Consider the following 17586-nt stretch of genomic DNA (forward strand, 5'->3'; position numbering starts at 1 on the left):
GGAGCAAATCAGTAAGTTGCATATATACCAGAACGAGTTAATGTAGAGGCTGTAAAATGGAGTCAATACAGGCAGACAATGAAGATAAGAAAGACAGACAGAAATTCCTTTGTTGTACCTTGTTCAACCAGCATCTCTGACTTTTGTCGGTTGAGTTTCTGGCACCTCTGGTTTACTCGAACAAGCTCACGCTGATGATCATTCAGCAGTCTCTCCTTTTCATTCACTGTTCTCTGGTGATTGCGGTACTTATCTTGAAGCTGTTCGTCTGTCCCTTGGAAAAGCTGAATGCCAAAGCAGACGCCATATGTCATTGATAAAAGCTAGTATTATTAGAGAATCTTAACAGGTATTGATGGCAGAAACACGGATTCCACCGTTGAAGAATATGCTCATTTCCTAAGGTTAACAGGAGATTAACTCGGGGGTGCACACCATCATCTGTAAATCAGAACTGGCAACTTAAATCTTAGGAATATTTTTGGAAGCTGGGTGTTGAAAGAATATTACTACAATCAGTTCCCATTACTGTACTCGAATTCCCCAACAGATTTATGATTCATACACCATGACACTGAAACAAGCCCCACTATAGAAATAAATTGCTGTCCCCAGATTGGGAGCAGTATACTGGCCGTCTAGTAGTCCATGAGGCACTGGATGTGGAGGGAGGAAAGGCAGAGGGGAGAGAAGAGAAAGAAACAGCAGAATCAAAGGAAATTGCTAATTCCTATTTCAATGTATTTATTTAATTTTGCTGTGCAGAATGCTGACCACTGATGGACAAATAAGAGCGGTCCCTCTCTCCCACCTTTTGGGAAGATCTAGCTTTCATTAAGTATTACCCATTATACAACAGCAACTTACATTTATATAGCACCTTTAACTGAGCAAAACATGCCAAGGCACTTCATACAAAATTTGACACCGAGCTACAGAGAGATATTAGGGCAGGTGACCAAAAACACCACTGCCCCCATTTTTTCAGATAGCTGCTGTTGGTAATGATTCTGCTATTCCCATTTACATCTCCTCTAGATCCATCTTTTGTTTCTTTACTTGTCCCATTACCATCACCTTGCACCATCATCCCTTTTGTCATTTAATCTCTCCTGCCTTCCACCCTATCACAGACCTTCCCTTTTGTTTTTTCCTCCCCTCCCCCACCTTTCCCTGCCTCTGTACTTGCTTAAAACCCGTTACATCTCTAACTTTTTCCGGTTCTGATGAAAGGTCATCGACCTGAAACGGTAAATTTGTTTCTCTCTCCACGGATGCTGCTGTGTATTTCTGGGTTTTTTTATATAATAAAGAACGTTCTTATCACAGCAAACAGTCAATTCCTTGATCATTTCATTTGCCCTCAAGCAGGGCTCTTTTCCCAAAGAACTCTGGATCAGCAGGTTAAAAGCACTCAGATTGGGAGAGGCACACTCATTAATATAAAGCCCCCTCACCCTCCACCCCAGAAGAATTATCATCTGTCCTACATATATCCAAAACCAAAAACATAGTAATGAATAGTCAGCATGGATTTCAAAAGGCAAAGTCTTGCTTGACCAACCTCATTGGATTTTTTGAAGAGGTAACAGACAGAGTAGACAATGGCAATGTAGTAGATGTAATTTATCTAGATTTTCAAAAGGCCATCGATAAGGTACCCCATAATAGACTGATGAACAAGGTCAGAGAAAGCGGAGTCAGCGGACAAGTAGCAGAATGGATAGCTAGCTGGCTTCATGACAGAAAGCAGAGAGTAGGAGTATAAAGGGTAGCTATTCACAGTGGCAGAAGGTTGGTGTGGTGTTCCAAAGGATCAGTGCTAGGACCACTGTTGTTCACAATTTATGCTTTGGAATCAAAAACACAATTTCTAAATTTGCGGATGACACCAAATGAGGGGATAGTCAATACTGAGGAGGACGGCAACAAATTACAGGAGGACATTACAGGAAACTCTCATTTAAACGGCACCTAAATATCTGGAATTCTCTATTAACTGGCAAAATTCTCACTCCGAAAACACCACCTCAATAACTGGCAATGTTGCCGAGTCCGAGTCTCCCGCGGTGGCCGAGTTAGTCAGTGGGGGTAGTTCTCCAAACTGCCACTACTTGGCTTCTTGGCGCTTAGAAGTCGGAACACCTCAATACCCCTGTAACAGGAGCCTGACTCTCCCGCGCTGCCGGTAGTCTCTTCTGATCCGCCATTTTACAGGGGTACTGTGTGTCTCCCACGCTGCTGGTAGTCATTGCATTGCATTACCCGCAACTGGCAGTACTGTACTTAATCAAGCATCTTCCACCATCCATTTAACACAACATCCTGTAGGCGAGTACCCAATTACTGTATACTGCACATTTCTTGATTTTTAAATTTTTCTTTGTTAAAAATAGCCTCGGTAGATAACCCTCTGTCATCTGGAATTTTTGATTAACCGGCAACACGTCGGTGCCGGATACCAAAGAGTTTCCTGTAATAAACTTGTAGAATGGGCATATAATTGGCAAATGAAGTTCAACACATATAAATGTGAGGTATTACATTTCTTCAAAATGAACCAAACCAGTTCATCGCAATCAAAATAGCAATGCTGCTAATTATATGAAGGAAATGAACCAACTTGATACTTTGATCAATATCATCAATCTGACCTTATGTAACTTAAACCAGCAATTCCGACTTCGACACAGCCTGTGTATTACAACCACAAATAGAGCACTTAGCAAGGCAGTTATTTTAAAAGTGTCTTATGTTTCTATCTAAATGAATAATAGCTCTCTCTTCTTTGCATGTAACAGTGCTGATTATGTAAAATTAATCACCAATCTCATTATTCACACCAAAGATAGCAATCAAATTCGGCTAATTCTTTTTTTGTCACGTAACAGTACTATTCCATTTCAAGGAAACGGAACATTATCAGCGGGCTGCAAGCGCTGCAACCAACATAGCCAAACCCTCACGTATACAATCTTCAAACAAGTACAGTGCTGGCATGCCTCAATAAGTGCAAATGACTTTGAAGCCCAAACTTCCTCATTACATAAATAGGTGAAAGCACAGCAAATCCCATTGCAAGCACATCGAGTTATTATGTACAGTAGTTAGCCGTCTGCCTTCACCTACTGCTCACAAGGGTTCTGTTCTACTCCTATCAAACAGCAGCTTGCGCGTCCGTCATTACTTTAGTCACCCCTCACTAACCCCAAAAGAAACGGGTGTCAAAAATGGTTCAGACTAACGGGGAGGTTTTGCTATAACTGCACTTTTTTTTTAAGGTAGAGTCAACTTTTTGAGCCATTTTGTTTCCCATTAGCAGAGACAAGATTGTTCATGGGTTCCAACTTTGCAGTAATGAAGAATTTTCCTGACAAATCACAGTGCCTTTGGTAAATGTAGTGAGGTTCCAAGAGTTTGTAAAATGCCCCACCTGGAACTTATTTTCCCCTCTGGATGGCTCTATTGGTACTTGATCCACCCAGTGCAGTATTGAGTCATTCAGACCAGGATTCCTGACCTGACTGCTGGGCAGTACGCAGTTGGATGATCTCAGCCAGAGCCACAATCACAGGAATTCCACAATATACACAAGAGCTCAGTGCTGTTGGTGTTTTTCTTTGTTGCAGGTTGCCTCTGCTTCTATCTAAATGCTGGCCAAAAATGACAAGCACTAAACTCACGATTGCCAGTTTTAAGATATAAAGTCTCGCTCTTGACCGCTAAACACTGACCCTTGCTGGGAAGTGCAGTGTGGGGACGTTGGGTGACACAGGACTGGGCTCAACTGTGATGCCTTCCACAATTGTATAATCTGCTCACACTCCCTAAGATTACATTGGTGCAATACTGGAGGGCTTCCAGCATCTTTGAAACCACAGTCGAGCACAACTCACGGAGTTTAGAAGAACAAGCCAAGAAAACTCTTCAATTTAAATATACATCGAAAACTTTTTAAAACAAAAAATGAACTATCAGCGCTGGCTTGATAACACAGGAGAGACCAACCTGCTCCATTTTCTCCTCTAGCTCTCGATTGTCCTCCTCCATTTGCTTTCTCCTGCTTTCAAGAGCTTTGATGTCATTGTCCAGCTTCATCACTTTAGTCAAGTTCTGGTCAATTTGCAACAAACGCTCCTGTAAAGACAAACAATCCAGTTCACAACAGACCAATTTAAAAAATTCAACCACGTGTTACACCCAGCCAATGCAGTAACGCACAATAAATGCAAAGAATACACCAGGGCCTAGAAATTCACTATAGCCCCATTTGGGGCGCCAGCCTCGCCAGGGTGCTAAAAGTAGTGCCCCGGAAGCAGTCGCGACCGCCCGCCGGAAATTCAGTTGGCACGCCCCAGAGGGAAGCGCGGCACTACTGGAGGCGGCCCGCATCCCTCTTGGGGCGCTGCAACTGAATATTGCTGCGCAACATGCCGCAGCGTGGGCGCACTGCGGTACTGCAAGCCTTCCTCCCCTTCTTAAAGGGGAGGGGCCTTGTGCAGCGCGATCGAGGATCGCGAGTGCCGGCAAAAGAGCCGGGCACTGAGGAGAAGTGCCGGGCTCTTGGAATGCAGTCGGCGGGGGGCGCCTCAGGAGGCCAGGGACGGCAGCGCGGAGAGGTGCTGGCAGGCGGCCAGCAACAAAAATGGCCGCCCCGCACCTCTCCTTTAATTAGCGCCTCTACCGCCGCAGGTAGGCCCCCCTGAACCGGTCGCACATAGCGTCCGGCGTTAAAGCAGGGGGCGCATCTAAATATCGCGATCGGGGCGTTGCGCACACCGCCATTAGCGTCCCGCTGAATGTAGCGGGAGGCGTGGCCAGTGGCTTCCGACCCTCTTAAGGTGCTAACGGGTGGTGCAGCCCACTGAATTTCTCGGCCCAGCTGTTCTACTGGTACAGTAGTATCGTGGTTATGTTACTGGGCTAGTAATCCAGAGGCCTGGACTAAATTTTTTTTTTTTTTTTTAATCCACTCATGGGATGTGGGCATCACTGGCAAGGTCAGCATTTATTACCCATCCCTCATTGCTCTTGAGAAAGTGGTGGTGAGCCTCCTTCTTGAACCGCTGCAGTCCATGTGGTGAAGGTGCTGTTAGGGAGGGAGTTCCAGGATTTTGACCCAGCGACCATGAAGGAATGGCAATATAGTTCCAAGTCAAGTCAAGATGGTGTGAGACTTGGAGGTGGTGGTGTTCCCATGCCCCTGCCGCCCTTGTCCTTCTAGGTGGCAGAGTTTTGGGAGGTGCTGTTGAAGAAGCCTTGCAGAGTTGCTGCAGTGCATTTTGTATAGGCCCAGTCGACTCAACCTCTCCTCATAGGCCATATACCATCTGGAATTTAGAAGAATGAGAGGTGATCTCATTGAAACATACAAGATTCTGAAGGGGATTGACAGGGTAGATGCTGAGAGGTTGTTTCCCCTGGCTGGAGTGTCTAGCACTAGGGGGCAGAGTCTCAGGATAAGGGGTCGGTCATTTAAGACTGAGATGAGGAATTTCTTCACTCAGAGGGTTGTGAATCTTTGGAATTCTCTGCCCCAGAGGGCTGTGGATGCTGAGCCTTTGAGTATATTCAAGGCTGAGCTAGATAGATTTCTGGACTCTAGGGGAATAGAGGGATATGGCGATCGGGCGGGAAAGTGGAGTTGAGGTCGATGATCAGCCATGATCTTATTGAATGGCGGAGCAGGCTCGAGGGGCCGTATGGCCTACTCCTGCTCTTACCTCTTATGTTCTTAGGGCAACCCTCTCATTCCAGGGATCAATCTAGTGAACCTTTGTTGCACTGCCTCTAAAGCATGTATGTCCTTTCTCAGATAAGGAGACCAAAACTTTGCACAGTACTCCAGGTGTGGTCTCACCAAGGCCCTGTACAATTGCAGCAAGACTTCCTTACTCTTGTACGCCAACCTCCTTGCAATAAATGCCAACGTGCCATTTTGCCTTCCTAATTGCTTGCTGTGCCTGCATGCTAACTTTGTGTTTCCTGTACGAGGACACCCAAATCGCTCTGAAAACCAACATTTAATTGTTTCTCACCATTTTAAAAATATTCTCTTTTTCTATTCTTCCTACCAAAGTGAATAACCTCACATTTCCTCACATTATACTTAACCTGTCTAGATCCCTTTGCAGGCTCTTTGTGTCCTCCTCACAGCTTACTTTCCCACCTAGCTTTGTATCGTCAGCAAACTTGGAGACATTGCACTCGGTCCCTTCATCTAAGTCATTAGTATAGATTGTAAATAGCTGAGGCCCAAGCACTGATCCTTGAAGTTCCCCACTAGTTACAGTCTGCCAACTGGAAAATGCCCCATTTATCCTACTCTCTGTTTTCTGACCGTTAACCAATCCTTGATCCATGCTAAGGGACCAACGTTTACTTTTGCTACTCTCTTCCTTGTTACATACTTGTGGAAGCTGTGTCTGACTGCTTTAGTTTAAATCATAGTTCCTCATCAGAGAAATACACTTATCCAAAGAAGTCCATTATTCGTATTTTGAAAGGGAGCTACAGATGTGAAGCAAACAGTAAGGTATGGGACACACCATCAACAAAAATCACAAATGAGATTATATACAGACGACTGTACATTTAGATTCTTCTAACAAGAAAAGTCAATATTGTGTTACAAAATTTGCAAGCAGTTTGTATCAGCTTATGATAAGCCCAGTTATTAAGTTGATAACAGAAAAACTGCGTGTGAGTACGGAGCAGCATTCGCATCAAGACAGACGATGGCAGATTGCAAAGGCAGCTTATAATGGTCATCCAAAACTGCAAAGTCAAATAAGTACAGTAAACCTTTTCGTATCCGGCACCTACGGGACCAGGATGGTGCCGGTTGATGAAAAATTCTGGATAACAGAGAGGTAAGCCATTTTTAACACAAAAAAAATTAAAACCACTGACTAACTCGGCCACCGCGGGAAACTCGGGCTCGGAAAAACGAGTGCTGGCTGGATTCGGCAAGTATACCGGTTATCTATTTTGCTGGTTATTAAAGAATTCTGGATGATTAAGTGCCGTTTAAACAAGAGTTTACTGTACTTTGAAATTACTCCCAGGTATCAATATTGCATAGAATGTACAGCACAGAAACAGGCCATTCGGCCCAAATAGTTTATGGCTGGTGTTTATGCTCCACACGAGCCTTCTCCTACCCCACTTCATCTCACCCTATCAGCATATCCTTCCATTCCTTTCTCCCTCATGTACTTATCCAGCTTCCTCTTAAAGCATCTTAAACAGTTTTGCACATGTGAGGGAAAGAAAAAAAACATAGGACAAGTAGCCCTGGGTCACTCTTGCATACCCTAGCAGCCAGTCACAGAGTGTTAGTGATAGAAGTTTTGCAGCATTGATGGTTTAGTGTGGAATGTACCACCCAGGGCACTCCACAGCCATACAGAGCACGGAGGTCCTAGGTTTGATCCCTGGCTTCTGCTAAATTAACTAACCTCAGCCAGGGTAGCATCAAGCACGATGACATTCGGCGAGAGGAGGATTGCTCAGCCGCAATACTCTCCCCCACCAACCATTCTTAAAAATCCTGCCGAAACTAACTGTCTAGGTTCACAAAATGGAGGACTGGAGGCACACTTAGGATCATATTTTTGCACCAGAGTTAAAAAGGAAACAGGAACGGTGTGATTATATAAAACAGACAGTGACAAATGGCCATTTGGCCCATCAAATTCCATCCTTTTAAGTGCCCCAACTATCCAGCCTGGCAGGAACATACATTCTGAATGCCCTTAGTGTCTTTGGAATCTTCAGTTCAATATATATTCTATAAAGTTGGTGGCACCAAGAGGCAGGTTCATTCTGTGCTCTGTTCTTTTTTAGTTACAGCAATGAAGATGCTCCATACAGTCGATGGTTTTGTGGAAGGATCAATTATCCTGATGGAATCACCATCATAGAGTAATAATTAGCTGTGAATTATCAGAAAATAATAGCCATAGCACACAGTATCCCCTATGGCCACATTTTCTCCCCAAAGGAAGTTAATTTAGTTTACATTTCAGAGCAGAGAAATGAGCCAAACTGATCACTTCGTTATCTAGGTATTGGGGAACGGAACACGTTTTTCTCCCCACTTTTGAGACCCAGTAACAATGTTCTTTCGAATTTTTTTGGCGCTGCACGGTCCCTTTAACGGGCCATTCATAATACCGCGCATGCGCGGTTTTTACACTGAAAAGCCAGCTGCGCGGGATCCCTGGAGCGCTGCACGGAAGCGCGGCTTAAAGGGGGTCGTTGCCCAGTAGCAGCAGTTAGTGCTCCCAAGTGAGGTATAAATGCATTGGTAATTTCCCTCCACTCGACCTATTAGCACGTCCAAAATGCATTTTCGAAAAGGCACATCTACAGCTTTCCATCATTGTGGTCTGAATAAAACTGCCAACTCATGCGACGACGTCAGTCGTTTTAATACTGCGGGCTCATAGGTTGTATCTTCAGCGAACTAAACTAACTATTCAAACTCATTTCATGCAGGACTCTTCAGAGGGCAATAAAAAGAGGACCCTTCCACCCCATCGGTCCCATGTCTGGACTCAAACCCATCCTGGGAAAGGAAAGGGTACAGTGCCAACCCTACTCTAGCACACCAATTGCCACACTGCACCCATTCCAACTAGAATAGTAGTACGAGCTTAAGTAGAATGTGATACATTCAGCCAAGATGCCCTAATGCAGTGTTTTCCTATACATTAGCCACTAGCCACATAGGCATTCAGATATGGCTAATTGCACTTCTGATCAGCAAATAGAAAATGAGTGATAGACACCGTCCTTGATAATGTGATCTCAATACTCACATTCGTAAGGGGTATGCATGTGGATGTTAACCTTTTTGTGCATTTGTTGGTAAAATAGAGACAAATAGCAGGGTGCAAGCATTTGTTTAACCATTGTGAGTGCATAACTTCCTTGGTTACTGAATGGTTTTAGATATTAAGTAAATATGCGCGTGTGAAGTGCATATACCTGTATAGTGAGTGCATAAAGCATTTCGTACTAAAATTAATGCATGCGGCTAAAGCTTGTGCCCAGTCAGCAATGTCTACTGAACAACATCATCCTAACGCTGAGTTCTTTTCTTCAGTCGGAAAGGCAAGGCTACTCAGTACTTTCACCACCATAAATTTCACATTAAGTTTGAGAGTGACTTGCCCAAGTCCAAAACTAGAGTCTTAAACTTAAATAAAGCCAATTACATAGGTATGAGGGGCGAGTTAGCTAAGGTAGATTGGAAAAATAGATAAAAAGGTTTGGTGGTAGATAAGCAGTGGCTAGCATTTGAAGAAATATTTCATAATTCTCAAGAAAAATACATTCCATTGAGAAACAAAAACTCCATGGGAAAAGTGATCCATCCGTGGCTAACTCAAGAAGTTAAGGATAGCATTAGATTGAAAGAAGCAGCTTATAATGCTGCAAGAAATAATAGTAAGCCTGGGGATTGGGAGAGTTTCAGAAACCAGCAAAGGATGACAAAAAAATTGATAAAAAGGGAAAAAATAGAATGAGAGAAAACTAGCACGAAATATAACAGCAGATTGTAAGAGCTTTTACAAGTATGTAAAAAGGAAGAGAGTAGCAAAAGTAAACGTCGGTCCCTTAGAGGCTGCGATAGGAGAAATTATTATGCGGAATAAGGAAATGGCAGAAACGTTAAACAAATATTTTGTATCTGTCTTCACAGTAGAAGACACAAAAAGCATACCAAAAATGGTGGGGAACCAAGGGTCTAATGAGGGTGAGGAACTTAAATGTAATTAATATAAGTGGAGAAAAAGTACTAGAGAAACTAATGGGATTAAAGCCGACAAATCCCCTGGACCTGACGGCCTACATCCTAGGGTTCTAAAAGAGGAGGCTGAAGAGATAGTGGATGCATTGGTTTTGATCTTCCAAAATTCCCTAGATTCTAGAACGGTCACAGCGGATTGGAAGGTCGCAAATGTAACACTGCTATTCAAGAAAGGAGGGAGAGAAAAAACAGGGACCTACAGGCCAGTTAGCCTGACATCAGTTGTCAGAAAATACTGGAATCCATTGTTAAGGAAGTGGTATCAGGGCACTTAGAAAATCCTAACATGATTAGGCAGAGTCAACATGGTCTTATGAATGGGAAATCGTCTTTGACAAATTTATTAGAGTTTTTTGAGGATGTAACTAGCAGGGTAGATAAAGGGGAACCAGTGGATGTAGTATATTTGGATTTCCAAAAGGCATTCGATAAGGTGCCACATAAAAGGTTATTACACAAGATTAGGGCTCATGGAGGTGGGGGTAATATAGTAGCATGGATAAAGGATTGGTTAATGGACAGAAATCAGAGAGTAGGGATAAACGGATCTTTTTCAGGTTGGCAGGCTGTAACTAGTGGGGTGCCACAAGGATCAGTATTGGGGCCTCAGCTATTTACAATCAATATTAATGATCTAGATGAAGGGACCGAGTGTAATGTATCCAAGTTTGCTGACGAGAAACTTTCAAATGTTGGTGTTGAGAGAGATTTGTGTGTCCTCGTGCAAGAAACACAGAAAGCTAGCATGCAGATACAGCAAGCAATAAGGAAGGCAAATGGCATGTTGGCCTTTATTGCAAGGGGGTTGGAGTATAAGAGTAAGGAAGTCTTTCTACAATTGTACAGGGCCTTGGTGAGACCACACCTGGAGTACTGCGCACAGTATTGGTCTGCTTATCTAAGGAAGGATATACTTGCCTTCGACGCGGTGCAACAAAGGCTCACTAGATTGATTCCCGGGATGAGAGGGCCGTCCTATGATGAGAGATTGTGTAGAATGGGCCTATACTCTCTGGAGTTTAGAAGAATGAGAGGTGATCTCATTGAAACATACAAGACTCTGAAGGGGATTGACAGGGTAGATGCTGAGAGGTTGTTTCCCCTGGCTAGAGTGTCTAGAACTAGGGGGCATAGTCTCAGGATAAGGGGTCGGCCATTTAAGACTGAGATGAGGAGGAATTTCTTCACTCAGAGGGTTGAGTGTCTTTGGATATCTCTGCCCCTCTGTGAATGCTGAGTCTTTGAGTATATTCAAGGCTGAGATAGATAGATTTTTGGACAAGGGGTATCAAGGGATAGAAACATTGAAACATAGAAGATAGAAGCAGGAGTAGGCCATTCGGCCCCTCGAGCCTGCTCCGCCATTCAATGCAATCATGGCTGATCATGGAGATTGGGCAGGAAAGTAGAGTTGAGGTCAATGATCAGCCATGATCTTATTGAATGGTGGAGCAGGCTCGAGGGGCCGTATGGCCCACTCCTGCTCCTATTTCTTATGTTCTAATAAATGTTACTCAAGCTCCAAACGATATGTCTGGAAAGGTTGAGCTATCCATCGACTTTTTCTTTGCACTTGAAAAGGTAACTTCGCCCCACTGCTACTTGAGCTCCAGCTAATGGCTCAATCCCAAATTGGCAAAACCCAACCACAAAGGTACATAGAACCTACAGCACAAAAACATGTCCTTCTGCTCAACTGGTCTATGCTGGCATTTATATTCCACATGGACCTCCTTACCATGGTGGGATTTGAACTCACGACCACTGAGGTGCTAGTCCAGTATCATAATTACTAGGGAAAAAACAGAATAGGTATAAAATGGATAAATTGGCTCATGGTAAAAACTGGTTCCAACCGTCCAGGTGTGGTTGCATCAGACCCCAACTACAAGAGCTATCAGGCTACTGTTACCATCCCAGTTACCGGAAGATGACACCATACCAACAAGTTAGAATGGGTGGCTGCTGTCATGGAGAATTTGACCACACTTAGAAAAAGTTCTGGTGCCGCAGCACCTGAAAAAATGAATATTTAAATGCACTGTAGCACGCCAACTCCTTCAGATTAGATCAAAGCTCAACGGATGCGAAAACATTGAACATTTTTAACTCGCCCTCCCCGTGGCCCCCCCGATAAACATCAAGCTTGCTGTATTTAACTTGCAAACTTCAGCCTAAAAATGGCCTGATAGTTTTGTTTTCTGTGTTAAATTTTCAGTTAAATTTGATTTCAATCTTTTCAAAAGGTGTGAAGTTGTGGTGGGTGCAGGTTAAAACAAGTTTGATGATCAAACTATTTTAAAGTTGTGGCGATGGATGGTTCATTTATATGCAAACATACTCAGATGTTGCAACATATTGAAAGACATCAATATGGCCTACCTTTAAAGTTGCCCCACCGTTCTCCAAAATGGGTCATCCGGTAATGTTTCAATTTTTGGGGGGCAAGGCAGCACAAGTATACAGTAGCTGTCACGTTTGTGGTCTGACATCAGTGTGAACCTGATGAAGACATTGAATAGCCCCAGACTGTCTTACATCCCAACTGAAGAAAAGCGTCACAGGAGTACCTTGGAGAAGTTGCATTATTTAACCTGAGCTTATACCACGAAGGAGGCCACCTCTGCCCCACCTCCAAATAGATATTACAAACTGGCAGTGCCAGCTCTGCCAGCCTGCTCAGCTCAGGAATCAGGTAGATGCAGATACCACTAGAAACCCCATTCCCAGATTCCATCCACAGGAGTAACAAAGGTGGGATTCTACACCCTCTGTACTGGGAGCTGGAATCTAGCTTCAAGCATGGGTGGCTGTATCTGTGGTAAATTCCTAAAGGTCATGACAGGGTAGATGCTGGGAAGTCTAGAACTAGGGTTCTCAGTCTCAGGATAAGGGGTCGGCCATTTAGGACTGAGAGGAGGGGACATTTCTTCACTCAGAAGGTGGTGAATCTTTGGAATTCTCTATCCCAGAGGGCTGTGGAGGCTCAGTCGTTGAGTATAATCAAGACAGAGATCGATAGGTTTTTGGATACAAAGGGAATCAAGGGATATGGGGATAGTGCGGGAAGGTGGAGTTGAAGTTGAAGATCAGCCATGATCTTATTAAATGGCAGAGCGGACTCTAAGGGCCGATCCTGCTCCTATTTCTTATGTTCTTATCTTATGTTTACAATATAGATTGCAAATTTACTTCTTAATTTACAAATATTATTGCTTTTTAGCTGGCCAGTCATCCCTAGATGACATTGCAGCTTCTGGCAATCCGGCAGGACTAGCTATGCATGAACAATCCATAGTTGCAGTAGTCATGCCTAATCCACAGGATAGATGTTAGCAGAGGTGCCCTATAATCTAAGCTCAATTCTGTCAAGATTTGCATTCACAAACTTCAATCATTAGGACAGAAGTATTTAAGTTATTTTGTTTTAATTTACTGTTGAGTATATATTTGCTTGATTTTCACTTCGTCAACTACCATCAGCATAGTTTGGTCATGTACCCCAGAAACACCATTCCCCTGATCAACTATCTGACTGAAACAAAGACTACCATCTCTTGCAGTGCTCTCCTGTAAGGTTTCGATTGCCTTCACTCAGTTGGTTTCCTTTCCAGCTAAAAGTAATGTTTACTTAAAGCTACTAAGAACCTACTTCTAAACACCCGATACATTCAGCAAAGCAGAAAGACACACATATGGCGGCCACATGGCTTGCAGCCTTTTGTCAATACCTTGGATGGTACACCAAATGCAAAATTTGGCCATTATGGGCTGTTGAACGGGTTCAAACAGCGAGTTACCATGTTAGCTAACACAGGGCTGTTCAATACCAACTTTTCTGGACCTTCCCAGAATCAGTTTTTTTCAATGATATTTAATTTTCCTTCACTCTGTTTAGAAAATTAAATATCAAAAAACTGATCAATTCCATGAGCTTGAATTTTAGCCAACAGGCTCTTATGTGGAATCTTATCGAATGACTTCTGCAAGTCCATATAAACTACATCCATGGACATTCCCGTCTACTACTTTAGTTACTTCCTCAAAAAATTCAATTAGGTTTGTTAGACATGATGTAATCAAATAAGTACTTTGAAATTACTCCCAGGTATCGACATAAAAAAGACTGAGTAACAAATGGCCATTTGGCCCAATAAAATTTCATCCTTTTAGTCCCCTAACTATCCAGCCTGGCAGGAACATACATTTTGAATGCCCTTAGTGTCTTTGGAATCTTCAGTTCAATGGCCCAGAAATTCAGGTCGGGGGCTTCCCGCGGGTGCAAGCCCCCGACCTGCACTTACCTTGCGCGCCGGCTGTTGAGCTGTAGGGCCCCGTGGAATTCCGATCCAGGGCCTGGTCCAGCTGCCGGCGCGCAGTGCTTGCGTATCCCAGGGGCGCAATTAGTTCGATGCGTCCCCTGGGATCACGTGGGCCATGGGCAGCCAATCGGAGCAGGGAATGCGCCATTCATAAGTCTTGACAGGAAGACCTGTCAAGACTTATAAATACTATGGCCCCAAAATAGCAGTAAACTTTCAAATAAATTTTAAAAAACATCACACTTTTTAAATAAACTATAAATTACATTAAATAACTATTTTAAACAATAATTTAAATTTTGAAAAAAATAATTTTATATTCTAACGGGGTTAAAAATAAACTTACCTTGCTTTAAAGTATTTAAAAATAATAAACTTGTGGAAAAAATGTTTTAATTTTAATTAATTGACCACTTACCTTTAAAAAGCAGGCCTTACGCCTGCTTTTTAAATTTCTAAATTCTAAAGACTTACCCTCCCGGGAAAACCGGGGGAAAAAAACGTAAGTTCAAAGCGCACGCACAGACTCCCGCGCGCACGCGTTCGACCTCTGAACACCTGCTTTCAGAGGAACAGAAGTGCCGGTTTCCCGCGCATGCGCAGTGCATGCAGGAAACCGGCACTTCCATCAGGCCCACACGTGAGTACCCCGTGCGTACTCACCCGTGGAGACCTGAATTTCTGGGCCAATATATATATTCTGTGCTCTGTTCTTTTTTTGTTACAGCAATGAAGATGCTCCATACCATCTATGTCAATTATCCTGATGTAATCACCATCATAGAGTAATAATTAGCTGTGAATTGTCAGAAAATAATAGTCATAGCACACAGTATCCCCTATGGCCACATTTTCTCCCCAAGGAATGCTAATTTAATTTACATTTCAGAGCAGAGAAATGAGCCAAATTGATCACTGTTATCCAGTTATTGGGGAATGGAACACATCTGGTTCCCCACTTTTAGTTCCCAGTAGCAGCACTTACCTCACCTGGTGAGGTATAAATGCATTGGGAATCTCCCTCCACTCAACCTATTACAGGAAACTTTGGTTTATCCGGAGGTTATATGTCCGGAATACTTGATCTAACGGCAAAAATCAGGAGCCGTTTTCTATATGTTTTTTTAGTTCTCGTTGCTTTTTTTTCCCCCCAGTCAAGCACTGCAAGGTCTGTAGCTATAGCAACAGCTTCAGCTACAGACGCTTGCAGCTGCAGCTGACTGTTTTGAAGCTGTTAGGGTTTGTTGATTCACACGGAGCTTCTCAGTTCCGTATGTTTAAACATTAACTCTGGTATGTCCGGCACTTTTGATGTTACGGCACCAGCTCGGTCACGTCAGTGCCGGATATCAGAAAGTTTCCTGTAGCGTGTCTTAAATGCCTCTTCAAAAAGGCATGTCTGCAGCTTTCCATCTTCTCTATCACTGTGGAACCTGCTCCCACAAAAAGCAGTAGATGCTAGCTCAATTAATAATTTGAAATGGGAGATCAATAGATTTTTGCTAGCCAAGAGTATTAAGGGATATAGAGCCAAGGTGGGTAGATGGAGTTAGGATACAGACTGTCGTTTTACAAATTCAAATCAGTGACAACACCCTGTGCGAAGTTAGACAAGGACAGTGACCATGACCCCCTCCACATGCAGGCTAACTAGTAAATGTAGGCAGAGCCCTTTGTACGACCCCCTCCTGCCCAAGCACTTCAAAAGGCAACAAAAAAAATTAACTATCCCAAGCATATGAAATGTTAGACCAAAGAAAATTGTATTTTTCACTTCATTGTTACAAAAAAAATCTTGAAAAGGTAGTAAAATTATTGGACAATTCTTGAACAACCTCTCTAGCAGATTTTGGGGGAACAAGTTACCTTCCTTGTACATTGGTGCATTTGAAGAGTAGTTCATAAAGCATTAAAAAGACAATTATCTTGGCCACTAGGGAAAAAGAACAACCAGTTTAAGTGTTTGTAGTTTACACCTTGATGCTAAATGCATATGACGCAATGGTGCATTTCAAACACTGCTGAGCCTTTTTTTGCCCCAAACACACTTTGAGAAAGACAATGCCTGTAAGTAAAAATCACAATAAGCTTCACCCTCCGTTCTCTTGTCCCACCTATATTTGTTTTTTTTTAAAAAAAACACAACTTCCCAGGCTAAAAGTGGGGTCACAGTTAAAAAGCATTACCTCTAAGGGAGCGATCTGATTTTCAATCGATTGGACATTCTCCTTTGAAGCAGCCAGCTGGGTCTCTTTGCCAGCCAGCTGATCCTGGATTTCGCGGGCTTTTTCTTTGTTTTGCTTTAGGTACTTGAGCTCCGCTGAGTACTCTCGGACAGACTGCGACTGCTTCAGGCGGACCTGACGCAATGTTTCCAGAGCTTTAATATACCTGCGGCAAAGGGGCAAATTTACATTTTTCATCAAAACAATTGATTAAACTTAGAACTCGATGGACATCAGAAAAAATTGAGAGAGGTCGGATAAAACATTTTGGCCTAGAAATCCGTCTCGGGCGGTGGGGCAAAACGAGCGGCATCGCCTGATAATTAGTTCCATTGCAGTCAGTGCAGCTGAATGTCAGGCACTGCCTATAACGGGCGGCCCATCCGATATTGCCCGTTTTGCACCACCACCCGAGACGGATTTCTAGGCCTCTGTCTTACATGGACTCCAGCATGAATTAATTACGCATCTTTGCTGTCAAAATTTGCCTTGTTTTTGAACATAACATGGTTTCTTATTTGCTTACTGCTCTTTTTTTTTGGTGTACAATTAGTTTTAAAATATCCTGCTCAAAATGGAAGTTACATTTAACAATGCTCACGGCGAACCTCTGAAGACAGCGATGTAACGTTAACGTGGTAGTACTCTGATTGAAAAGGTAAAAATGGACGAGACAATTGCCAAGCGGTCTCAGCTTCACACAGATGGCAAGTTTGTGAGGTGCAATTCAGATGCGAAGGCCCAAACTGACTCTGGATTGAAGCAGGAGCAAGACTGCCTGCTCCAGGAAATCTCGCCTTGCTCTGGTGTCAGGCCGGGGCCTGACTCTGGATTCTGGAGGCATTTACTCTAACTGCAGCACTGGTGTGAAGGAGAAGCATGTCTAACTGATGCGACGTCTGTAGTGCAAGTGCACACTTAACTTACTTAGGATAATTGTCCACTTTGAACCAGGTGTTATCAAAATGTATAGAATGGCCTGAAACCCATAGGCTGTGATTCAAATCAAAAATGTTACAGAAACATAAATCGGCCATTCAACCATCAAGTCTGCGCTGATATTTCTTTTTTCCACATAAGTCACCTGGTCTAATCCCGCTTTCCTGCTTTCTCCCACTACCCCTTAAGACATTTATGATACCACCTACCATCAGAACTCTTCAGTTTATAAAATCAATGTCTACTGCAGTAGAATAATTTGAGGTCCTGGCAAATTTGG

At 43.2% G+C, this 17586-nt stretch overlaps 1 protein-coding gene across 2 annotated transcripts in view; it reads right to left on the reverse strand.

The window, feature by feature from the left end:
* rad50 (RAD50 homolog, double strand break repair protein) overlaps positions 1-17586 on the reverse strand; it is a 201992-nt gene that overhangs the window by 132726 nt on the left and 51680 nt on the right. For both annotated transcript variants that reach the window (XM_085995845.1, XM_085995844.1), the window contains 3 exons: positions 16329-16533; positions 4009-4137; positions 119-284 (listed from right to left, as the gene is read on the reverse strand). In XM_085995845.1, the coding sequence (XP_085851971.1) occupies positions 119-284; positions 4009-4137; positions 16329-16533 (500 nt within the window). The remainder of the gene's footprint in view (positions 1-118; positions 285-4008; positions 4138-16328; positions 16534-17586) is intronic.

This window comes from Somniosus microcephalus, chromosome 8, assembly GCF_052327205.1.
Source record: "Somniosus microcephalus isolate GS21.2 chromosome 8, FLI_Smic_1.0, whole genome shotgun sequence".
NCBI lineage: Eukaryota > Metazoa > Chordata > Chondrichthyes > Squaliformes > Somniosidae > Somniosus > Somniosus microcephalus.